This window comes from Calypte anna, chromosome 3 (assembly GCF_003957555.1).
Source record: "Calypte anna isolate BGI_N300 chromosome 3, bCalAnn1_v1.p, whole genome shotgun sequence".
Taxonomy (NCBI): domain Eukaryota; kingdom Metazoa; phylum Chordata; class Aves; order Apodiformes; family Trochilidae; genus Calypte; species Calypte anna.
The window spans coordinates 48910695-48938366 of NC_044246.1; the positions used below are offsets into that span (position 1 = coordinate 48910695).

General features: G+C 35.7%; 1 protein-coding gene across 2 annotated transcripts in view; it reads right to left on the reverse strand.

Moving 5' to 3' along the window:
* The window catches only part of EML6 (EMAP like 6), a 108661-nt gene that overhangs the window by 75963 nt on the left and 5026 nt on the right, over positions 1–27672 (reverse strand). For both annotated transcript variants that reach the window (XM_030447645.1, XM_030447643.1), the window contains exon 2: positions 585–744. In XM_030447645.1, coding sequence (XP_030303505.1) covers positions 585–744 — 160 coding nt within the window. The remainder of the gene's footprint in view (positions 1–584; positions 745–27672) is intronic.

Below are 27672 nucleotides of genomic sequence, written 5' to 3' on the forward strand. Positions count from 1 at the left end.
CACAACTGAATGCTTTAAATAGTTTCTCTCCAGGAAAAAATAATGTGTTTAGCTGCTAGTAGCCCACCATTTGCTTATGTTTTGAATTTTGTCTCAAATTATCATATAATTGTATAATTTTAATCACATTGTACAAAGCCACACACTCTGTGTCCTAACCCCATTATTCAGTTAAATGGACTGTGCAGCCCAACCAATGAGACTCCTCTATCAGTGAGATTACTGGAGTTCCTCTGCCAAAAAAACTGCAGGACTGTGAGGACTTCGCCAAGAACTGATCTCTCTGAACAGCAGGTGATAAATATGCGATGAAGCTATTACATTTGAGCCAAAGAGGTCCATTTCTCCTATGGGTATTTGTCCAACGTGCGATGCCTCTACTTGACTTGGATGCTAAGTTCGGATTTAATCTCAAAAATGTCTGAAAGCTCTATTTGCAGTCCTTGCATTAAAATTTTAATTACAGTGGGAGTCTCAGTACTACAGCCAAATAGCCACCTAAACATAAAATACTTTCATGTGCATATCCTCTAGATTCAGAAATCAAACTCAATTCAAAACACAGAGAAAGAAGATATACAAACCTGGCCATCTGAATCAAAAGCTAAGCAGGCAACTCCGTGTGTATGTGCATCCTTAAGAACAGACACAGTCTGTACACGGTAGGAATCCCAGATGCATATGTAAGGGTCCTTCCCAACCTGCCCTGTAGCTACTAAAGTTTTATCCGGGTGAACTGCAAGGCTGAAAAAGAATATAGTCAAAATTAAAATACACTTTCTGATCAGAAAAAAATAGCATAAAATGTAAAAAATCAAATTAAAGAATAACTTAGTTTTTTAGTTCTTCTTGGTTTTTTTAAATTATCATATCCACCATCTTAAAAACTCAGTCTATCCAATTTTTACTTGAATAATGTTTTACTGAGACCAATACAGCTAGTGGAGAATAAAGTTCATTATGTAATCATATTTTAACTAGGTAATTTAAGGAAAACAACCAGGGACTTATTCGATAATTTTGATTGATAGGGTAAATGAATACACAGGCTTTTATTTTAATCTTTCGTAGCTTTCTAGAGTCAGTGGATTGCTTTCTACAATTTGTTCCTCTTTTATAAATTGGCTCAAATATTCTGAAACAAGAAACAGTGGCTGAGTAATGGATATTTTACACCATTAAATACACAGACAAGAAATCCTCACATCTTTACATGTTTAAATACTCTAACCTCAAAAGAGAAAGAGAAATAAATTATTTCTCCTATATTTGAAGAACAGTGACATACGTATTTTAAGATTTACTCTCAGTAAATGGTGCCTAATGTGAGATTTACTGAGTTTCCTATAACAGCCAACTAGAAACAGTACTATGCAAAAAAAAAAAAAAAAAAAAAAAAGAGGTCACATCAAGCTGAATTTCTACTACTAAAATGTAAAAAAAAAAAAAAAAAAAAAAGGTGCCTGTATTTCAAAAACTGTTTCCTGGTTATCAGTGATTAACTCCATAAGCATTCAGAAGGACTGCTTTGACCAACCTTTCTTACACATTCTCACACCGCATTTTTTTTTTGCCTGTAGTATTTGTACAGAGATATGTTGCTGCAAGCTGCATTGTAACGTGGGCTCTGTTAGCAGAATCAAACTATATTTCTGTTCACAGTCCTTCAGATCCGAAAATCTCCACTAGGCAGCCCACACTATCCTCTTCCATCACCCCTGCCTAAGTGTGAACACTAATGTTTACTTCCGTTTTGTTGTGTTGGTACATTTCTTTTAGGTGTCAAACATTTTCTGGAGCCAATCAGTAGCATACTAAAAAAAAAAATATCCATTTTCTTCATCACACATAACAGATTTTCATTGTAAAAGACTGCCATTTAGTAAACTTCATCCCACATTAACAAAAAGAATGCAGGGTCTTAGAAGTGACATAGTACCAGAAGCTGCTCTTTGCAGTTATTCTTAGCTATTTTCAAGCTGTCCTTGAACCCCTGAGGTATTCTCTTTGACAAACCCCAGAGGATCTAGTTTGAAAACCTAGCTTGGAGATGTTAATAATATAAAACTCTCCCTGAGGTAATACAAATACAAAGACAGCTTTACACTACTATTCAGGAAGCAAATTTGAACAATGTCGGAGTACGTGAACAGCACATCAGATCTACAGCTGAATAAGGAAACATAAACACATCCTGTTAATACATTGATATTCAACAGATGGTTTAGGATAGCTGAATATTTCTTCTATCCCAGGAACAGATAATACTAATTATCTAGGAGAATTCATAGAAAAACTAAGGAAGTTTCACCAACATATGTATTCATTTTTTTCATGTTAAAGAACAATTCATGCAAAAAGAACAGTTATAGCACAATGCCAATAAAACTGTTTCATCTGCTCCGGCACTTGCTCATTCCTCCTCTCCTTCAATAGGCTTGGATCCCACATTATGGGTCCCTCATGCACCAACTAGCTCACCTCAATTCTAAACATATAAGGGGAACACAGGATCACTTAAATTAGAATACTTTCCTTCAATGGCAAGAACCAGATGAAAAAGATTGTGTTAATCTCACTGCTAAATAGGAAGTGCAGCTTAATTACACCTACCTTTGCTTTGCATGATTCAGTTTCCATGTAACAGAAGTTCCTGTTTTACATTTGGTATTTCCATTCCTGTGTATAAGGTTAAGAACAAGAACTGATTTCCTATAACTTAAATATGACTATACTGAACATACCTGTTATGTGGTTTATCTTTTTTGCCACACAAAGTCAACCAGTGGGGAAACTATAATTAGGAAATAATATCAATTTTTGGCACCTAAATGTGTAGTCTGATTTTTATGAACTGCTAAGGACATTCAACTCCCACTAACAGCCTTTACAATGCACTGTAGCTGCCTACGTTCAGTCTGGCTGTTAGATAACCAAGTATTTATTTTCAGCAGACAGAACAGTGGGTTACAGAGCAAGGAAGTGGAGTCCAACTTCAATAACAAATTTTCGTTACTGTTGGATACCTGTATATGGGTTACATGATCGTGGTGTATTAAAATATAAAAATTGTATGTGCAACTATACAACATAGCTGCTGCAGGGTCACTTCCTATGTTTAGATGGTAACATTTCCTGCTGGTGCAAGTTCTGTGCCCTTCCCTGCCTTTTAAAAGAAGTATAAACTTCATTGCTTGTGTTCTGAACCATTACATGCATTTGTTCAATCTTTCTAAGCAAACATCCTATCCTCTATCTAAAGCACTTAAAATGATATGTCATTATCTGTGCCACTGGAAAATACTGAGGTAATCAGATATGAAAACAGGATTAAAATAGATTAGGCATTCAGTAACAGCCATTTATGGTATAAAGAAATATTAAGGAAAAACATCCTATTCCTTCCACCAAGGAGAACATCTAGAAACATAAAGGTCTTTATTATGTAAACAGACAAATTTCTGCAAGTAACAGACAAAAAGTCTGCAGACCTCTGAGATACATTTGGGTATGTCAAGGCTGTTTAACTAAAGCATATGGCTGGACCACTGAAGACTTAACATGTCTGAACAAGTCATTGATTTCCTCAGTCCCACACCCGTTACTACACAAGGTTACCTCCTTGAGCCTGTACTCCCTTGGTCTGCCCACCCACCAGGGTTTGCACACTCTGAGCAGAGCCTGTGTATTTGCAGACCTCAGTCCTGAGTGCCAGTACCCAATATCAGCAAATAAAATGGGAAAAGGAAAATCAAGACTTATACCTTAAAATAATAAGCACTTCTCTTAAACATAATTCACATAAGTTCCATGCTTTTCCCATAAGAGCGTTATACAAATGATACCAGCAAAGGCTTTACCACCCATGATCAGTGAGAGCAGAGCTACTCCATAGGCAAAGACAAACCAGAAACAATGGGCAGTGGCAGCAGACACTGCCTGCCTGCCATCACTGACCAGGCTGTAATCCTACAGAATATTTCACATGAAAAATTCTCCCTGCTTTTCAGAATTGTGGAAAAAGAAAGTGTATGCTCTCTGGCTAAAGGGTTGGGGTGGAAAGGGAAAGGATAAAAGTAGCAGGGCTTGCGGCTGGTACTGCCTGCTGGTAGTGGCAGTCACTGCCCCACATCTCAACCTTCCCTCTGTGGGAACAGCAACAGGAGAAGATGCACGTGTATGGTAAGAGGCAGAGATGAACTGCTCTGGAAGAGCACATTCCCTTCCTTCCAGGGAAGGTAAAGAAAGCAAGGGGATTCCTGGCAGGCTGCTGTCCTAAGCAGATGAATGCTTTTGTGCATGCACAAGGCTAAGTGAGAATTTCAAAAGCACTCTGATGTGTCCGCAAAAGATGCCTTGATAGGCACTTCTTGTAAGCATACAATGTACTTGAGATGACCAAATAAACTTTAGGTAATATTTTACCATTACACCTTACTAATATAGTCTACTAAGAAAAGATGCCAAGGAACATTTCCTTTGCCTTTCCTTCCAAGATCAACAATTCCGAATCTAGCATCCAAGAATGGAACTCTGTTAATTTACGATAATTAGAGATGCCAGTAGTGTTCCAGCAGGGTCTGATGAAATGTTTTATAAAAGTCATTAGTGGATCCATCTGGTCCCAGGGCCTTGCCAGATGGTAAACTCTTACTACCTCCACAGTTTCTGTTGCAATATCCTGCTCCAAGATTTTCTTTTGTAACCATGTTAGAATTCCAATGGACTGAAAGTATTTGATTCTTGTCTATATGTTGGAGTTTTTTTGCTTTCTGTAATTAGATTCCATACAGTGATACATACTAAATATTGAGTTTAAAACCAAGCTGGAAGCAAACAGAAAAGTTCAGATATGGAAGGCAAACTACTTCATGTAGCTGAATTAAATATAACATTGTTCAATTGAGTTAAATATTATTTGAATTGAATTTTCAATTGTAATTTCTTTATTTAAATTGTTCCCAAACTGCGGATAAAACCATTTTTAATTCACGAAGCACACAGTCAAGGAACCAAAGAATTACAGAAAAAATTGCCAGAAAAAAAATAACAAAAGAGGGATGAGGGAACTGATGATAGGGAAGAGAAGTTTCAAGGACGGAAGAGAAGGCTATGGGTGGATTTAGTGACAGTCTTTGAGGATGTCAAAGCCAATTACAGAGGTGTAGGTACTCTTTTTCACAAGGATGCATGGTGAGAGAACCAATGGCAAGAGACTCAAGTTGCTTCATCAGAAATTCTGTCCAGATACAAGACAAACATTCTTCATTTTGAGAAGAACTAAACACAGGGATAGGTTGCTTAGAGAAGGGGTAGAATCCCATGTATTGGAAACAATTCAAGACTTACTTGGCTTGACAGGACCCTGGATAACCTAATCTAAGGCTATGCTCTAACGAAAAAGATTGACTGAACAGATCTGTAGCCAAACTAGGCTATTCTATGATTCCAAATAATTAAATACATCAAGAAAGTCTAAACTAATCAAAGTAAAAATGCATTTTGGCTCGCAGCAGTTCACTTGCATTAGGTAATTGCTCCTTGATGCTGCAAAAAGAAAGTATCTCCTGTTATTTTTAATGCACACATCGGGAATTGATAGGTTTGTGGAGATCTTGAAATGGGTGTGTCAAAGAAGAGGCAGAATTTGTAAGCTCACTACTCTGGGTCTTTTAAATATATCACTGCAGTAGCCTATGTATCAGGTAATTAAAACACTTCCACTTCAGCAGCCAAAGACTGAATATTTGCTTTTATAGTCTGGAGTGTATAATTTTTCAAGGTGTATTTTCTATTTATGAATATCATATTAAATTGATTCTTTTGATAACCATCCTATTAACTATTCTTTGACTAATGTGAATTAAGAAAATACACTTTTCATACAAACTAAAGCTAGTTTCCAGAATGTTCCACCTAACAAATAGAACTCCTTTTTGATAGACGATTAGTCTTGTTATCTACCTCTTAAGAATACAATCAGTTCTCAGGACTAGGGCAGTTTTGTATGTTAAAGCACAGCAAATTTGATGCTATTAAAAAAATAATTTATCAGTAACTAAGGTGTTAATCTCTACTTCAAATCCATCCTGTCTTAAACCTGGAAAGTTTTCATGTTTAGACAAAACTTTACAGAATTATGCAGTTTGATGCAGCACAAAAATAATGAAGATTTGAGAAAGTAAATTTAAAATTCCATGCCAATGCAGATATTGTCTCTATATTATTCTTCAAATGTAAGTGAAAGCATTGGTGCTTTCTTGCTCAATATTTGCTTTAAACCCTACAAGTTAGCAGAACAGAGAACATAGTCGATCCTTTCTCAGAATTTAGGTCAAACTTGTTGTGAAGTACTTGGCACTGACTGTGCTATGCTTGAATGACATATAGATAAATAACACAACTACTTTTTTTCTTGAGACTTTTTCGTTGTAGCAAGAAATATCTTTGAAGTAGCAAGAAGCTCAAAGCATGTCCTGAAATAGGGCATTACATGCCACTAGGTATTTTCTTCTTGGTTGCCTCCTTCTGCTCCATACTGTTAGGTCTCAGCGTGGAAACAGGCGACACTTTGAAGATCCTGACAGGCCAGCAGGCATCTCTGAAGACCAAGGATCTTTTCAGCTCTATTTTACTGCTCACACAGTGATAAGGATTGAGCTGTTTCCACATGTCAGTGCAGAACACAAACACTCAGGAATTCCTCATTTCATAGAAAAATGAGTTTCTTTCCTCAGTTGTGCAATCAAAACAGAAGACTTTAACTCACTGTACAGACAGACCACTCTTACCAGTAGTGAACAAGGCAAGATGCAGTCTGATCCCTATCTCTAAAATACAACACAAAACATAACCAAGCATAATTAAAAGGAGCAAAGTAATAAAGACCAGTGGTTAAATGGAAGCAAATATTGGGGTGTGTAGGAACAAGGGAACAAAGCAAAGGAAAGGGGAGCTAGGAAAAGGGAAGTGGAGCAAGGAAAGAACAAAGCAGCCTGCACAACCCTCACCAAGATCATATTGTAAAAATGGTGTGTTGAGAAGAAAACACTGCATAAAAACCCCTCTGAGATTACTTCTGAATGCTTACACCACAACTATCACCACATCTACCATTTGAGGAAACAGTCTCTAAGATTGTTACTCATTCACATCCACAGCTCTCAACCTTTTGCACTTCCTGTGCGAGTCTGTGACCCCCATGCTGGTGAAGAACTAGCAGGGAAATCACACACCAGGGTAACAACGCATGTGATGGAGGCTATGGGAGTGCACTGCGGGCCTAGGAAACAAACCCCACTGGGAGAAGAGATACAGCAGTGATTTGGTAGCTCTGATACACATGGACTCTGGATGTATGTATATAGATATGTGTATAATACAATGAACATATAAATACAATTATTTTTCACACATACAGACATACAGCTGAAGTAATACTTTGTATATATACAAAATATTGCCACCCACTTGTTCAAATAACTCACGAAGAGAACACATTTGTCTTGAAAAAGTAAGAATATAAATAGTGATGGAAACACCTGGGTAAGAGCAATTACTTTACTGGCTTGATTTTTATGTGGTAATATCTTGCTTAGCACAGAAATGTACATGTGTACAAAAATATGTTTTTAAGATCATCTGGCAAATAAGGCCTTTTTTAGGTCTGAGTTCTTACTAACTCTTCTAGTGCTTGCTTTCCCCTTCCATATTCCCTGTGTAGGAAGAAGAGTGATACAGTTGGAGGTTCTAGCATTTACTCATCACTCTGCGCTGGCTTCCTACCTAGAGCAAGCTACTGAAGGCTAGCTTTCTCAGCAGCAAATTCTGAATTTGGTGGCATGCCTCAGACAGCTACCATCTGGTTGTCAGAGGAAGTAAACACCTACAGTTCTGAATTAAGTCAGTGCAGACTGTGATTGAAAATCACTGGTGTAGGCTTGGCACTCACAACTGGTCTTGTCCACCAGTGGAGCCTAAGTTTAATCATTATGAATTATTGGATGAGCATCTCAGCTGAGCTTAATAAAGGTCTTTGAAGCACACATATTGATGGCTGTTGTTATGTTAAAGTATACTTAAAGTGCCCTGGGAATGCAAGGGGCATTTTGACAAGGATTTCTGACCCAGTTTTCCAGACCCAGATGGTGGGAGTAGAATGGTAGCAGAAGCATGCAAGCTTATAAACATTCCTGCCACTCTAAAATTACTCCTCTTTGGCCTTGGGAAATCACTGCTGACCTTCTTTCTGTGGCAGTGTTATCCAAGCCTACATAGCTATTCCATCACATTTCAATGAAGTTTGTTCAGCTGCTCAGTGCTTATTAGAAGACTTGACAGATCAGATATGGCTGTGTGAGCAACCCAACAGAACATGGCATTTGTGGTTACACCAGTGAGCCACAGTCACAGAGTCAGGTTAGATTTAAGGACTAAATAGCTTTTGATCAAGAGATTAAAATTTCCCCAATAGCATAATGGAAAAGAAGCAAGAGAAAAAACCCCTCTTAAATACTCTGTTTTGAGCAAAAATGTTCTGCACTTCAATTAAGGCCAGCTCTGATTTACACTCATAAGCATCTGTACATGGAGAAAATTTGGCAGGTTTAGTAAGAGGAATGCAGTGCAGCACAGTCCTACATTACTGTGGTTTCTCATCACACATGGTTGCAGTAGCACAAAGGTCACACAGATCTCTAGCGATCTATTCTTCTCATGCATATTTATTTCATGTATATCTCAGCAATATTTTGTAACTTTGAGCTTCTGCCAGTGAAAAGATCCCACGAGGTTTTATCCAAAGCCCACTTAATGACATTGAAAGGCAAGTATTAATAACTGTTGATGTCCTCATGAATTGTGGGGTTTGAGCAACAAATGATCATGGAAAAATGTGGTATTTCTTATTAGCTGCAGTACACTAAACAGACCCTACCGTATAATTCTGAATTTAAACTATCATACACCAGTTTGCTGTGCGAGTCTAATAATATTTCATTCATGATGATGTCTGCAGCACACTCCAATATCTGAAAATAAATCCCAAGGGGACACAGCTATTAAATTTCCAGAATTTTTCATCCGTCCTTTGGTATGACTATTTTTTCAAGACCTGAAGCTAGACTGGAAAAAGGAGGTTCTTGGGCCATGCTGAGAGAAGTACAGAGACGATGCTGAACAGGAGCTGGAGGAAGTTGAGTTGACATGTGGGGCTTAGACAAAATAACTAAGGTGTTTTTTTCTGGTCTGAAATAAAATTCAGTATTTCTTTTGTGTAGAAACAGAGCAGGAAGCTACCAAAGCTATAAATCAGAAAAGACAGGGAATAGTTTTTTCAGATACCTAAAGGATTTATTGGTAACCTCTTGCTGTATGGCCTCATTTTTCACCTGCTTGAAAATTTTAAGTGTGAAAGTCTGAAAATCATAGCAATCACTAAAAAGAGAAGTAACAAGACTGTAAATACTTTTGGCCAAAGACATGCAAATAAATACCCAAAAGAGATACACATGGCACCTTTTTATTTAAACATTATGATTTGACAAAACCAGTAAGATGGAGTTGTATCGATCAGTTGTAAAGAAAAACATACAAGAAATGAAGACTAAGAACAGAGGCTCAGGAAAGAGCCATGTTTAGTTTAGCACTGTATTTTTCCCTTAGCCTGTTTAACGCCCATGATAGTTAAATTGACAAAGTGTTTTGAAATAAAATGCATAATAAAATATGAAATAGATAGTTGGTTTATGATGTTGAGACAAAAATAGCAACATAAATTATCTCAAGTTAATTTCCAATGCATGGAAAACTAATGATACACAGCTGTAAATTTAGCATTGCTCAATAGAAACCATCAAAATTTTAAACTTTCACATTCATCTAGAATAAAGAATTTTAAGGCCAGTCTGAACACTGATTGAGAACACAATTTATACATCAGATAAAATCTTTAAGGTAAGAAATCATGGCCACTGACACGTGTTGTAGCCTCCTATAATTCTATTGTTCACTCAATTTCACTCCAGCTGTTGAAATACCAGATTCAGTGCAGTCAAAACAGATGACACCAACCGTGTACTGATGCTAGTAATCAAACTATTTTTTCTGAGTTCACCATGCTCTAGGTCTGAAACAACTGAACACTGACTGAATGTATCTCTGCCTTTTCTTCCAAATTCAGGGAAATGATCATATTTCAGGCAAAGATTAAACCAACCACTCTAAAACTGGTGGTCACAACTAACAGTAAATATCTGTGCCAACGAATTGCCCACAGCACAATGATGTCAATCAAGTGATACCACTGTTGCTGCAGATGGGTCCTATGCTTGATGGCACAGCTGAAGGTATTATTTCCCAAGGCTGATTCAGTAATTAACTCGTTTGGGATTTCTTATCTACTCTACTTTCTGTACAGCTAACAGTCATCAGCGAATACAGCTGTAACTATGCAGCTCACTCATGACACAATTAAAGTCAAAACATTTGTAGAAATATCTGAGGAAAAGGAGAGAGGAAATAGGAAAAAAAATCCTGGAAAAAGGACAGACAAAGATACAGCTAACAACAACAACAGAATCAAGCAGCAGCTACAAAATGAACAAGATATAAAAGATGATATCAAAATAATAAAAAAGAACAGTCAAAGAAAAAGGGACAATAATGTAGAGCACAAGGAAAAAAACCTAGCTGGTGTCATATTCTTTCTGGATCATTTGCACTTTTATTTTAAGAGATTTCATCTTATCCTATTAAAAATCCCTGGGCATATTCACATCTGTAACAACTTGTATAATCTGACAGAACTCATAGGCTCGTTACAAAATTGACACTGGGCTATTAATGTTGTCTGCACAGGTTTGCCTGCAATTGATGAGCAGAAACAAAGATGGTAAGCTCAGGAAAACTGTTCTTACTTCAAGTGTGATGAATGCATGGTGTTACAGCTGCATCCTGCTCAGGCATTCTTCTCATGATAATCCTGTCATATGTTTTGTGTTTAAGCACTTTAATGGAAAGAAGTAAAGAAGAGTTAGAGCTTGATTCAATAATATATCAAATGAACGCATGCTGAGCTGCATTTGATAGGTCAGAAGCAGATGATGACTCTTTTTTTTTTTACACAGAAAATTTATAGATGTCTACAGAAATAAGAAATGTGATGGTACTAAATGTGGCAGGAGAAGCCCATTAATTTTTAGATTTTTAGACTTTCAAGACTATGTGGATTTTTCAGTGCTACTAAGAATGCATTCTTCTCCTTTGAACACTGCTAGCTGACATTAATCTTGTAGAAAAAGCCAAGACCAGCAATCCTGTTACATTTCAAAACTGTGGTATTATACATCAGATGATCATCAGATCAGCTTGAGGGAGACAAAAGAATCTTTATGGGGAGGAGAAGGGATTAGATTTAAATTTACTTTTGTACTTCCTGAATGACAATGGTCCATATTCTGTGGCCTGTCACACCTCTATAAGCTAACATACCTCTAGGAACAAGGAAGGGATGAATCTCAAAGTACTTTGGAAATGAAAGTATCTCCCTTAGCCAGATGCTGCAAAAAGCAGTTAACATTTGTTGACCAGGCAAAGACAAATGATACAGTGAAGCACTGGCTACGTATATGGATGTAATCTAGTTTGAGGACTTCAGCAATCAGGACAGCAATCAAGTTATGTCAGACTTTTAAGCCAGCATGGTTAGGTGTCTGATATCAGCCATGCTCTGAGGTAATTCTGAACTGTATTTCTGCTTCTCCTAAACCGAGGCACCTTGGTCCATAAGGACAGCAAGGACAGACTCCTTAATTCCATTTTGTATTGGCCTCTGGAAAACCAATATTTGCTTTTATTCTCAGAGAAACTGTCCCTCTATTTTAGAGGCTGAAAAATAGCAGAAACAGAAAAAGCAATCTTTGTATGATTGTCTAGAGATCCTGATCTCTGTTTGGCATGCTAAAGTGAATGACAGCAAAGGTTGGAGCAGAAAACACCGCACAGAACATAGAAACCATATTTAACATTCAGATGGACCTACACTCCAAATTTCTGGTTACAGTGCGTCAGTGGCAGGGTTATGTATATCAGTTTTATGAGCATTACCAGGCTTCAGAATTTTTTTTTCACCAGCTAATTGTGTAGATCACAAACACCATTTCTAGAAAGTAAATTATTGCTTTTATCAACTACATATTTACAATTTTTCCCTTTTTCTAGAAATTAAAAACCAAAAAAGTTTCTATACAATAATTGATGCAACAATGTTATTTTTTGAGAAGTGCACTTGCAAACATAAACATAACAGTTGTTAGCTTGTTTGTACTGCCTGACACAATCTGAAGATTAGAAGTATCATGTCTCTTGCATGGGATAGACTGTACAAAGATGCTGCTAGAGCACACCTAGCAGTAGACTCACATGCTAAACTCCTTACATAGCAGAATTTATCTAGTTTTTCAGAGCCTATTTTAGCTGCCCTATATGAAAGGCATGCTACCTACTATAGCCTGCTATTAACCAAAAAGCAGCTAGGTATCATCATTGATAAAAAACAAAACAGAAACGAACTAGGGATTAAAACCAAAGCCTTGGTTTCACCATACTCTGCTATACTTCTGATGATGAACTTATGCAGAATCATGGTAAAACCAACAAACTGTTTAAACATTACTCAGCTCATAAACCCCACAAAAGTACATAGTAAAACTTTAAAGAAACGCACGTAGAAAAGAATGCTGATCGGAATTTTCAACTGCTAGCCTTTAAGCATTTGCTCCTTTTTAACACAGGCTTTGTCAGTCATTACAACTACTGATAAGTTGACACTAAGTAGAATGTTGCTTTTGAGTAGAAGTTAATTTGAACCACTATGTAGGGAAAGATCTACCTCTTAATGGAACAATACAAAAATATTTTAGGAATTATTTTTCAATTTCTTTATAAAATGAAACTGAAAATATTTTAAGGTTTGGGGTTTTTTGTTTGAAAAAGCATTGTAAGCACTTACCAAGTCTCCTAAGCAATTTCTGTGCAAATGAATTCTGCATCTAATCCACAAAGACTTCACCCTCCCTCTTCCAGCTGATCCACATTTGTTAAAAATTTACTACCCTGGAAAGTCCAGGTGCAGGTATTTTAGTTGCAGCTCTTGAGTTCTGTTTTTTTCAAGTTCAGCAGGTTAAGTAGAGGTGGAAGACTCATCTGAGAAAAATGTGTGCTTAACTGGTGTTAGGCAACAGAAAAGCCTCATGGGACAGAGCTGGTTTTAATCAGAAAAAGCTAAAATTCAAGTCCACATCAATTTGGTATCACAGAATTTGCTCTACAGTTGAGGTCTTTCTCCCAGAGGAATCTCTAGTGTCTAAGACACAGACATTATGCTTTGCCAAGTGGAGGTTTTCAGATGTCTATGAAAAGGAAGCTAACTTGAAGCCTTACACTGAAATAAAACCATTACTAATCAAAAGTAATTAAAGGACACAACTTGAAATGGAAATCTGGCTTATGGCACTGCCTGTAGTTATTTAAAATGTTTCCAAAACTGAGCTGCTCAAATGGAAGGATGGCACATATTTCACTCTGCTTGTGAAAAGATGCCTAAGTATGGCCAGTTTGTGCCTGAGAAAATCACTATCAAGACATTTCAGTTTGGTGCTGGAATCCTCTGAAGATCCCATATGCAGACATTAGGACTACAGCTAGGATTGCTCCATCTCTGGCTACTACACTGATGTGGGAACTGGGAACAGGGAGACTGGAGGTGAAAAATGTCTGAAGACTAGTATTAGAGTTCTTGAATCTAGCAGACAGAAATCTGTGGGACTACCAAGGTCCATTTCTCCTCAGAACTTGAAAGTGAACTCAGACTTTCCGCAAAATCTGCATTACTGCTACCAACTAGGTGGAAGCTTACTAGCAAAGGATTTATCCCACCTTCTTTGAGCTGTCATCTACAGAGGCACTGTGAAAGTTAAAGGACTGTAATAGCTTGTTCCTCATGGTAACAAAGGAAGCCCTCTTTCTTCCTGAGGGCAGTACATACAAATATATCCACTACGAACAAGGGCAGATACCAAATATAGCTGTGAAAGAAAATCTGAAGTCTTTTCTTTATAGACAGTAGGTAAATGGTGACCACATACAGGCCACATAACCTGTGGTCTTTGTCAATTTTAGAACCCTGCCTCTAAGTATTTCAATAAACTGTCATTTACCCAAATTTATTTAAGACCCAAATTCTGTCCTGTTTTTCTAACCTCTATCCATTTTAGGATACTGGCTAACATGAGACACCTGCATTTCCTAATGAAACAACTAAAAATACTGTAGGAACTAGATAAACACATTGAAAAGTCTTTAAAATCTTCCTTTGCTCAACACATACAAATATATTTGAGTTTACAGAAATTACTGAAAGAGTATGAAAATTATACCTTTTACCTAGATGTGCAAAACCCCCAAACTACAAGAATTAATCAAGATTCTCTCATATATTGCTGATGAAATTGATTTTGGTAATTTTTAGAACCTAGATGCACATAGAAATTTTAATCAGGAAAAGATTTATTATTTAGTATCTTTCCTGTTTCATTGATTTTTAGGTGTCAGAATAATTCTATGATGCTTAGTATTAAAACTAATTTTGTACAGTCACTCAAAAAATGTTGTAATTGTTCCACTTTTAATTTCTTTTTAACCTTTGCTATTTTCCTGTGATACTGAGTATTTTCTCTAAGTTATATACTGCCTCAAGAAAATAATTTTAAAAAAACCTAAGAAAAAACCACATACAACTTTATCAGTTACTCCCCATACCTCATTCACGCTAGTGTGGTGGTCCACACAAAAGCAGGAAACCTGAGAACTTGAGATGTTCCAGTAGAAAATCAATGATATATCAGCAACCCACTGTCTAACCAAGTAAAAGAAAGAAGCAGCTTCAAATATAAATGTTAATACTAATTACAAAAGCCAAAGTAAAATCGTTCTTTACTTTTGCATTTGGAAATTTCACAGAAGACTGTACAAGCTCTTAAAAGAATTTTCTTTCAGGCTAATGTGGGCATAAGCAGTCCTTTCAGATGAGACGTTATAGTTCATCAGGACTAGAAAATAAAGTTACTTTTTATACTTCTATGATGCAAAATCTTATTCTTAAGATTATGATTCTAAAAATAAGAAGTTGATACCAACATAGTATTTTAATTATATTTAGGAAGACACGGACTTCCTTAGATCTTTGTGATAACTGACTGGAAGCATATTATGCCTGTATATCTATGTGTGATAATGTTTATCCTACATAAACAGTATGCACACGCAAGCTAGTATACAGTCTATATTTAAGAAAGCCCCTGCTATATATTCTGGGTACTGTATAAAAGACATGATGCAGGTACATCAGACATCCCTTGTCTCTGCTCTGCCACAGGAATTTACCAGCTCCTCTGATGATGACGGCAGCAGAATCTACTTCTCCCAAATGTCTCTATCCTACAAGGGCAGGAACATCAATTAGTGTTGCTAAAACAGAAATGATAGATAGGAAAGAGTCTGAAGAGGCTAGAGCTGCCAACATTAGTGGCAGCTGAAATCCTGCAAATCGCTTTTGTGGATCCTTCATATGGATGAATCCTTCATGTGGGCACTTTTACATCACCAGACCAAGTAGAATGGGATGAGAGTGCACAGTGTTTCCCCCCAAAAAGCAAGCCAAAGGGATTATTTGGCACTGTGTTCATAAATGTGAAATTACACAGGGGAGGAGAATATACAGCAAAATTGTCTTAATTAATATGTTCCAAGCTTCAGCTGCAATGCTAGAAGAACTAGGTACAGATTTCATTCTTCTTTAGCTTCAGAACAGAAATTCATAACAGCAAATACAACTACTAGTAGTGAAACAAACCAAAATGCTGTTTTCCCAATAATTGTTAACACAATCACAATCTTTTGAACGCATATTAAAATGCAATTTAAGATTTGAATACAATAAATCATCTTAATTCAAATTAGGGGCCTGTGGGATACACCAGATATATATCATCCTCAGAGTACAGCTTTTAAAATTCTGAGTTGCAAAACAGTTCTGAGCTGATTAGGGTATTCATCTCTGCTGCTGTGTTCTCAGTACAGACAAATAGACCAAATAGGAAGCAGGCGTATTTTAAGTAATGCTGCATTGGAGGAATTCCCAGCTTTGCCATAGAAGGAATAATTAAGGATTATTTTACCCTTTTTAAGTTCCATGCTACTGGTACCTAAGCTAGCTATTTTAAAATATCTCCAGGAACATTATAGTCTGTAGTACTAATACACTTGCAGCTCAGACAAAAATACAGCCATCAGTATTTTCTGATTATGTTTGTATTTTGAAAGCAAAAGATTATATCTGACTGATGTGTGACACATTATCAACATTGTTTTTCTCTCCTTTGCAAAAATATCAAACTCGTTGAGAAGCAACTAGGATTTAATATATGTTAATTTGTGCAATGTATTTTGCATAAATTTGCTTTTAATTTTGTATTATGCAGGCAGCTGGAATAAGTAAAAAAAGATCTGTAATCATCTCAGAATTAAAATAAAAATGAAATCTACAGCTTTATTCCACATTCCTTATTTTAATATTAAAATAGTAAGGTTATATATTTCAGCTTTTATGGTCTTATAATGAATTCATTAATACAATGAGAAATGTTTGCCTTTTTACTTTGGAAATGAGCTTCATAACCTGACTTGAATACACCTGAAATTATTTTTTTTTAAAAACAGCATTAAATAATCACATCTTTTTTATTTAATTGGAAAATTACCACAATGATTGTATTTAAGTTTAATAATATTCCTGTATGTCACTTGGCTGAAAATACAGCTCACTTAACATTGTCTTACACACTGTGACAGATGTTTTTAATTTATTTTTTTTTTAAATATACATGATGGCCTACCAACATTAAAGCAAGAAGGTGCTACACAATTAAGAAAAATTTGAAACTAAAATTAATGAAATTAAAAGAATGTAACAGCCTAGAAATAGCAGCATCTATCAAATGCTTATACAGGACACTCTGCCAGGCAGCTTCCTGAAAAGGCCCCTGAAATCCAGGTTTGTGATCTTGCTTAATTTCCTTGCTGCTGTTTCTCAGGATCCTGACTTTCACTACCTCAGTGGTCACTGTCTGTTCCTGATCTCAACATCCCTGATCGGTTCTTGTTCGTAAATGCAAGGTCCAGCAGGACATCACCCCCTTGTTGGTGGTTTCTTGGCCATAACAGAATAAATCAATATGTTCTGTTATTTTATACGCATGAAGAACAAACCTAAATACCCCTTCAGGTGCAGCTCAACAGTGTTAAAAAAACCCTAAAACTCAAGAATGCCATACATTTCTCAAACCATTCCTAATTTTAAAATTACCTTCATATCTATATGGTAGGTTTAGGAAGAGGGCCCTCTTTATATTTTCATTTTATCTTTTTACAGATAACACACACTTTTGAGTTCCTCCCAGCCAGATGGAAATAGCTTGTTACATATAAAGATGATCCCTCTTAGGTTTCAGTTGAGTATTTTGGAAACAATCCTTTGGAAACAAGTCCCTTCTTCAGGAGTAATGCTTCTATTTGTGAACAAGGTAAACATTTCACTATTTTATGATGCATAACTGAATATATGCAATTAAAACTACAAGGGACCATGACCATGTACTAAAACTATGGTAGCAGACAGGTTACCAAACCACCAAATAAACCACTCCAGAGTAAGGGTTTGACACTGACTACTGGAGCAGCAGCAGTTTTGGCCCATGGTATTTAGTGCTTCCCCAGACAAGGCCTGGAAGACAATACATGGCACAGACATTTCCTATGATCTGGATGCTGTCGCCTTCTTTTAAGGTAGAAAAGCAAGAAAGAGTGTGGTTGCAGGCTGTACCATGCTGTTTGCTCTCAGGGCTGGAGAAACAAATGCCTTCACTGTTTTCTTTAGAATTAAAGAAATCAGATGTCCTTTGGCCCAACAGCACTCTTCATGTTGAAAGGTTACAGTCAACTGCATCTAAATCTGGCAGATTTCTTGAAGAATGGAGATTCATAACAAATTATTGTTTTACCCAAGTGGTATTGTCTTGTGTTGACTGGAAGAAACTGTTACATAAATATCTAGAATTACACAGAAGAGTGAAAATAGATCAGGAAAAATAAAGGCAGAGAAATTAAGACACAAAATTTAAAGGAAAATAAGACTTGAGCAAGAAAACTTTTCACATACTAGTCATCGAATATCTCTGAGTTAATGTAGAGAAGAGAGACCTCTAGGCACCCTTTAGGGAGGTGACTATGGGGTCATCAGTCAAAGCAGATTGTTGCAGCTGTGTGGGAGTTTGATTGATAACTATGAAGTCATCTCCCTTAAAGGCTAGCAAGAAGCTCTCATTTTTATTCCCTGTGTCATCTGAGCTTTCTTTTTACAACAGTGTAAGAAGTGTAATAAATGTGAGAAGAAAGGAAAAATTATTAAATCAAGAGAAGTATACTCCTGAGATTAGAACTAAGATTCTAATTAAGAAAAATAAAGATTAAATGTCTAACAACAAAATGATGTTCAGAATTCATGACATGCTGCCAACTTTTTCTATGAGCTAAATACCTCAGGGGTTTTTAACTGGTTTCTGAAACAGCTGATCAAAGACATATGCTAAAATTTTGAAACAAGATAGGTAAAATATGTTGGCACATTGTATGAACAACTCAGTCTGTGAAGCCCCACAGCAGTAAGCAATCCAAGAACCAAACAGGTGAGACAGAAACACACTTTGGTTTTAGTTTTTAGGAGAATTTTAGGTTTTGGTTTTAGTTTTTAGGAAAATTTAATGCCTTACATTCATGCCTTAAACTTATGTTGAAATGTAGTGAAGATCTTCCGTTTGGGATTTATCAGCAATAAGTTATTACCAGTAAACTAGATTTGGATGTGCTGTTAAAAGGCAAGCAGATCAAACCACAAGCAACAAATCATGGTTGTGACTGTCCCTTCAAGAAAAGAACAATTACATTGCACAACACTACAAAAAGTGTTGCTCCTGCCACAATTCAAGAGCTTCAGTGATTCTTGTTGAATTTTTTTTATTTTTATTTTTACTGGTAACGTTTTCCAAGAGCTTAAAATTCTGCCACAACTCAGAAAAATCTCAGATTGCTGATACTGAGGATCTGTATTTCTTTCCAGCTCCTTAGCAATTTTGGCTTTAAGTCCAGTACCTTCATAAAAAGAATGGTCAGCATCACTCATCACTACTATCACCTGGACAGAAGAGAGAAAGTGTCCAGAAGTTAAAGGAGCATTTCCAGAGTGGCCACAATAATTTAAATTAATTGTCAAAACTTTTAATACTATTGATCTGAAATTAGGGTGAAATGCACTTTTTGGAAAGCTGAAGCAAGGCTCATTCCCATATTTGTTGCTGTATGGACACACATCCTACTGGGAGAGACATATTCCTGTTTATATGTGACCGTGATCAGCTCAATCAGCCATAAATCCAAAGCACAGAAGATGCTTTAACATGGAATAGAGTTGTGGGGCTTTTTTTAGATATTGAACATCTATGTAAAACATTTAGTCAACAAGTCATTTAAAAGGTAAATATATGTATTATAATTTAGATAAGTACGCATTATATAATTCACCATAATTACATAATAAATTTTATATCTTCACATATATATATATATGCAATATATGTATTTGTATACATATATATATATATTTAAAATATTAAAAAAACAATACAATCCCAACAAAAGACTGAGGAGGGTAAGTTCACAGAAACTGTAGCTCAACTAGTAGTAACCTGTGAGACAGCTGTAGAAAATGTTCAGTTTCAAGATGACTAGGCTGATTAAACAGTAATGTCCAATAGGCAGGAAGAAGGCAGAAAAAAATTTATGCAATGCACTTGGCTGTCATAATGTATAAAGTAATTCATACCAAACTAAAAGACAAGGTAAAAGAACATTTACCCCTAGGCAGTAGGGAGTCCCATAGATTCAAAATTAAAATCAAGATACCACAGGGAATATGTGAAATGCAATACACTGTGTACAGAGCACATTCGGAATAATTTCATCAACTAACTATTTAATACATCAAGAAACAGTGCATTTTAAAGAACTGTCTCATTTAACAGCAGAGCATCAATCATACTTGATTTAATCTGTCCTCTGTTGAAAAACAAAATACCATGCTTATTCCTAATTTCAGCTCTTATGGTACATTATCAGATCTAATAATTAACTGAAATAGAATCATAAAATTATTCTGATGTAAACACAAGTGCAAAAATATTCCTTGCTCAGATAAATGGATACTGCTTGCTTAGCTCTTTTACAGAAAAATAATACTATATTCCATGTAAGCCAACTCTCAGAGTAAAATACTATGTGTTCAGACTTAAGGTATTCTTAAAATAGACATTTCCAAAAATAAATCGCTATCATTTGTCTTTTATGTAGATCTAAGGTTTCCTCACATCATTAGTCACACTCATTTATTCACCAGGTTCAGGAAAGTAGATTTCTTTTTCTCACCCAAAATCTAGTATGCTGAATTATACAAATAGAATTCTTTTTCACTGGTTCACTGAGTCAACCAGTCTGCTTCATGAGCAGCAGAGGTCATATGCAGATGCAGTCAGCATCATCAGTGCTAGCAAACACATGAAAATCTATGTAAGATATGGGGAGTTAAACCAGGAGTCTTTACATATCCCAGGACTCCTTCCATCTCTCACAGTTGTTACATTCATCACTGACAGTGTCTAATTTGAATGACACTTCAGACCAATGGTAAAAAAGAGAAGAGGTTATTAATATATATATATATATATCATCAACATTAATGCAATTCAGAGATAGGTTCAATGTCCATTGAATAAAATTTTTTTATAAAAAATTTTTATTTAGTAAAGTGTAAAGATTTTGTGAAAAAAAGAAGTATCGAGATTTGTAGATGTCTCGTGTTAGTGTTTTACAGTTAAAGATCTACATCCTAGTTCCAGTCAGAGAATACAAACAAGGCCTGGTATTTTCTAGAGTACTTTCTATAAATTTTACACATTGAAGATCAATTTACTTCCAAACTTTTAAAATGATTCATCTTTGTTCACAGAGCAATTCATGTGTTAGCGCATTAGGTAGTGCACACAGATCCATCATGATATCTGAAAAGTAAATTACATCTGGAGTAGCTGTACAGAAAGTTAATAGCAGAGAATGGAGATGGAGTTTGCAGATGTAGCATGCTCTTTGAATCAGGTAAGTCCTGTGCTGGCTACAAAATAGATAGTTGGAAAAAACATATGAAAAGAAATCTTTCAGCACCTCTACTTAAGATTATGTAGGTAACCAATTTGGAAGGAGTTTTAATTGCCTGGCTGGAAACAGCTCTTTCTTGAAAACTGAATTAACTTGGGCTCCTGACTTTAGTCTCTCAGCTAGGTAACTGAAAGAAACTGTAAATGCCTTACATACAGGTCAAACAAAGCCCCCAAGCTCCATGCACAATCTGACATGCTCATAAATTATCTTGAATTAAACAATCTTGACAAGACTGCTTTATAGTTGCTTAAAAGCTAAATTTTATGAAATGTAAATACAGTGTTTCAAATACAAAGTAATGGTACGCAACTAAACCAGTATTTTACATAAGCAACAGTGGATAAGATTTTAATTAATACATTTCTGAGGAAACAAGTGCTTCAGGAAGTGTTCATTAACCTTCCTGTCCTGAGGAATGACTGATCATACATTTTGAAGAGATATTTACAAACCACTTGAGCTTATTTTTTGTTCAGTAGAACTGGCTGCACTAGGAACCCTTGTAATATAGGGCCCATAATTATTCAAAACATACGTAATTTTTTAATGCAATATAAAGCTAAATATCCATATAGTTATTAAATCTACCTGTCTTTCACTGGATGTAGAGCCAATCACAGAAACAAACATGACAGAGAAGGTGGTGTAAAGTTATTACGCTACCAAGATCTATGAATTACTGTAATTGAGAGAGAATACAGTTATCCAGAGAATGCCTTTTAAACTTTTTTTGTGAGAATACTAGGAGTTATATTAACGAACATGGAATTATGGCTTTGTATGTTTTTATGTAAGCACTGTGACTCATTCTCTTGCCTTTTCTTATTTCTTTTCTGATTCCTTAGCAAACTACTCAAAGCAGAAATTCTGAACCTGGAGTTCTGCCTTCTGTGAGATCTCAAAGAGCAGGTCTCATCAGAGATCTTTTTGCTGTGTTTTTGGTTCAGTGCAGCAGTGGAGACTGAAGAGTTCAATGGAGTAATGTAAGTGCCTGGCAGCATGTCTTTCCAGGCAGTTGTAATCTGTTTTATTGCTTGTCATTTTCTAATACTCTATTATTTCTCTAGCTTATGGTATCTTGGATATTAGGGGTTTTTTGCCTTCTACTTCACAGCAGGAGAAAATGCAGCTTCATACCACAACAACCAAGTTCATCTGAAGAAGAAAATGTATCTTCCTCTTCATAATGTCTTTTACATCTACTTCTGCCTCAGCAGACAAAGCATTCCACTCTCCCCATACACGAAGTGCGTTTCGTGAATAGCTTGTATGATACTTGGAGGCTAAAACTGAACACAGCATAATTATTTGAGAATAAACCCAATTTAAGATTAGGAGAGTGCCATTCCAATACAATGAGCTAATTAACTGCATTCAGTTTGGTTTGCCAGACTTCCAAATTTAACCATATGATGGCAGACAGCCAGGAGTGTAGAATAGCAATGAACTTAACTAGATGCAAGGATACAAAGAAACAGGCCTCTGCTTTACTGATTTCAGATATTAATTAGCTTCAGCACTTTGCAAAAAATACAAGCTTTTAAAGAAGATATGATGTGTCCTTCTATACTGTTCAGATATCTACTTGTTCTTCTAGTCTCTTAGGTTTCCAGAGCAAAACATCATCTCTCAGACGATGAAAGAATTTTGAGAATGAAACTGCACCCATACTAAATAGTTACTACTAATTCTTCAGTATAAACCTGTTAAAAATGCCAGTGGACAAGTTCTCCAAAACCATATCCCAGCCCCAAATATTAACTGTTAATACAAGCTATAGATTTTCTGTACAACGAATGATACTGATATATATAATTTCCCTGGTAATTCATTAACCTATAGTGCAACAAAAATTGATAAAATATACACCACAATTGATAAAATATTCACCAAAATTAGTTTGGTGAAAAAGTTGACAACTGCTGGCTTTTGTTATATGTGCTTATGAAGATTTATTATTCTAGGAATCTCGTCTACATCTACAGAGCAGACAATCAAACAATAGGTCACATTCTGCTAAAAGCCTCAAGAGAGAATTAGCATTTATCATCATCTGTATTCTCCAAAAAGAGGAATTATTTTGCAGAGCTTCTACTATAACAATACTGTTGGCCGATTATAAGAATTCTTTATTGCCCCCTTCCTTGCTTAGTAACACAGCAGTGGTGCCAGGCAGGTGAGTAGCCAAAAATCAGTATGAGGTGGCCACTAGCATAGCTCATAGTATGCCCTCCACTCACCCTGCAAACAAAACTAAAATGATATTCCTTCATACTGTATTTTATTTCTCCCTCTCCAATAAAACAATCCCCTTACAAGGAGAAAACCAAAAAATTATAAAACTGAAAATTAGATAGAAGCCCAGAGAAAAGTAAATATGAGAGCAAAACAAAGCATGCAAACCCATCCAACACTCAGTTCTCAGGTAAATTCTATCTCAAAGGAAGAAATGACTTTATATATATTTTGTTAGGGTATTACTTGCTCATAAAATTGCTTTTTGGATAAAACTATTTCAGTTCTGCCAGGGAGGACCTGAATTTATAAAAGGTCATTTTAAAAATGATATAAGGACAATTTAAAAGGATAAAAGAATAATTTTTAAAAAGCAGTAAGTCATTTTTAGGTTGCTATACAGACTACAACATTAGTCATATGACAAATATTTTAATATGGAAAGTTATTTCACTAGCAGGTCATCTTCAGATAAAATATAATTCATGGAAGCAGCCTCGTACAAGTGCAGCTAAGTAGTTTGCAATCCATAAGGTATGAGAATATCAGAATACAAAAACTCTATACTAGTGATATAAAGTGAAAAGAGACATAAATTTGCTGCTTAATTAAATGGAATGCAACTGTGAGAATTCATTGACTCTGCTGAACCTGAATTCCTGTAATTCACATCTCCCTTTTACTTGGCTGGGTAAAATTCCAGACACAGCCCAATACATTTTGCTCAGATCAAAACAAACAAAAAAAAATCCCCATAACAAACAAACAAACACATTAAAAAAAAAAAAAAAAAAAAAAAAAGAGGAAAAAGCCAGACTCCCCCATCATATTTTGATTCAAATAATTCTTTGCATAAAATTTGAGTTTTAAATAAATGCGAATTTCACAAAAATGTCAGTATCTGGAATTCATAATATCAAAATTCTTTTAACACCTTAGTTTTTTTCTTAAAACAATATTTACTCTGCGTGTTTGTGTACACACATGCTTTATTACTCGCCTTTTATTTAGTCCTTCACTATACTGGGATTCATGGTGGAGATCCCTGAACATTTTTCTCATCTTAGGTCTATTTCTGAATTAACACTCAACCAGAAATATCAGCATGTATGGCTATTGAAAAAACCCCCCCAATTAGGTAAACACACTTAGGATTACTATGCTTAGCTTAGAATGCTATATTCAAGTTTTAAAGACCTACCAATAACTACCTTACCAAGAAAAAGTAAGTTCACTGATGCATTGTGGAAGTTTAGAGGCTCTGGAGGATAACTGTATAGACTGATCTACTTATCTACATTCAATGGCTACACTACCTTTTTTCACCTATTTCTCAAAATACTTTTTATAGCAGAAATGTAAAAAGCTTTCACACTTTTAGCTGGATTCGAAGTAATGATTTGCCATCACCAATAATAAACGCATGCAACTTCTACACTAGTCATCCTGACCAGCCTCAAGTTACAAAGTAATATATTTTAAATGTGGCAATTACAGCTAAATTAGGTTTACCAGACCTCTGTTGCCAGTACACTTTGCAGCTACTGCCTCTTTCTCAAAATCAGCTGATGCTGACTTAACCCTAACCATCACACCAAGATAAAAAGTTCAGAAAACAAGAATTGTAAGTACCAAACCTATTTACACAGCTCTGTAGTATGATCTACTAGCAGCTTAACTATTCATAGAGTCAGCATTAGGAGAACTAAGACAAAAGTTCCTTTTGGTACCTTATGAATAATGTTCAAAAACTGGAGATATGGAAGCATAAATTAAGGAAATTCATATTTAATTTATGTTTTCTCATCAGATAGAAGGCGATTGTGACCTTTTGTCACAGAAGATGTGATACACAGAAGCACGGTCTGATCAGTCAGGGTGATAGGAAAAACCACTCGAGCTGTAACTGCAAGTAGAGCTGTAATAAATTGAAGGCCTTTTTTTACTGCAAATAACTTATTTCTAGAATAAACAACTTCTCTTCTAAAAAAAAAAAAAAAATGAAAAAAAAATAAGGGAAGTATTACACTGTATCCCAAGTTCTTCAGAAGTTTACTTCATCTCACTTGAAACTGCTTCAAATACCCTTAGCTTGCAATTAATATTTGCATTTAGTAAGTTATTAGTAAAGACAGGGTAAGAGTAAATAACACTTGAAATTTTCATCTCTGCATATGGAAGACAATTTGTGTAGACAAGGAAGCAGACATTTTGCATAAATACATGCCCAATTTTAATGTGAATGCATCAATATTAGTATGACTATATATAAACTGTATTACTAGTCAGCAACTTACATGTAAGATTATCCCTTCAACATACAGGTCTGCTAAAAATAATGCAGGCACTCAAAATTTCCAATAAAACCTCAGTAAAATCTTTTGTAACAAGGAGCGGTAGGCAACGAAAATAAAGGGGGTGCTATATCTCTCAGAGCATTGTTTATTTCATATTCTATAGACATTACCATAGCTTCAGTGTACTCTAATCCATCTGTCTAAACAGAAAAAACTTCAATGCCATCATCCACAGAAATTACATCAGTAAGACAGAGTGTACCAAAGTTCATTATAGTGCTAGACTGATTGCAGAAATTTGATGTGTTTTATATTAAAACCACACTGGTATACACAAAACGTATCAGCAATCTGAATGTGTATAATGGAAATTCAGAATCAACGATTCCATCCATGACTGCTGAGCTGATTCACTGTGCTGTTAATTGGGTCTGGTAAATGCAAAAGCTCCAGAGACTGCAAAAGCAAACATACAACCCAGAACATCACCACAATGCAAAGTCACACAAATAGCACTACCTCTTTGAGGTAAGCTGCTCTTAGCTCCTTGCACAATTTAGTTCAGAAAGTAGGGTGGAAATTAAGTGAAACCTAACCCAGTAACTTTTATTTCTAGTCTATCTCTAGAATTCATGTGACCCTTTCCCTGCAATACCAATGACCCTAGACAAAAGCACTGTAATTTTCTTCCCTGGATAAACCCAACATCACTCCCCCTGAAGATGCAGCAGAGTTGAATGATGTGTCCTTTAGGGATCATGTTTGGTTGGTTCATCACATTGGTCTTCAGGACAGACATAAACATATGGTCTATAATTGCCTCTAAGTTCAGACCTAACTAAAGCTTTGGAGGTCTCATTCCAAGTCCATTACAAATACCACCTTTGAAGAATTATTTAAATTAAACATCTGTTGAACACAAACTCCAGACAATTAAATGCTCTTGGGCTAGCAATGCATCTCATAAAAAGCAAGCTATTCCAAAGAAGAACCTTTAAGTGGGAAAAAAGAGCAGGCGTTTTTGGTGTTTACCAAAGCTCCTAAAAATATTTTAATGCACAACAAGATCTTGATAGTTAAGGCTGGATACTCAGTTCTGTGAGATAATGAGTTGCTTCACACAAATACATTTAAAAAAATGAAATATACTAGCTGATACAGATTCAACACTTTCTTTTTTTCAACTGTTACAAGATAAAAGCATAGCAAAGATCTGAAGATTTTCTAGAGGAATACAAGTGCTTCCTGTTTTGTTGGACATTTTTATTTCTTCCCATTTTGAAAATTAGTTAAATTGATCTGATGATTTTAACACATAAAACTCCACTTGTGATTTTTAATAATAAATGTCACTGCACTTGTCCAAAGAAGCAAGTGAAATGTGACTGGAAAAGCAATAAATCTTACTTATCCTTCTACTGTCATATCTGACATATCCCTGGGATCTATACAGACTGGACTACTTAAACACTATCATTGAATGACCACCGTTCTCAGAGAATTACTTCTGCAAATGCGTAGTGATTCTCTATACTTCCAACTGATCTTTGTATTTTTAAAATCACATCCAGTAAGATACTGTAAATATTCCAACATGTCTGCATTAATATGGATATTTAAGAAACAAATGTTTATAGCAGCTCATACCCCAGTAAAGACTTAAAAACTAAATGCAGCACAGCAATCAAGCTAAGCAAAAAGTAGTCACCAGAACATAATGAAATAAATGTAATTTTTCCGTTTTTTGAGATTGAAAGCA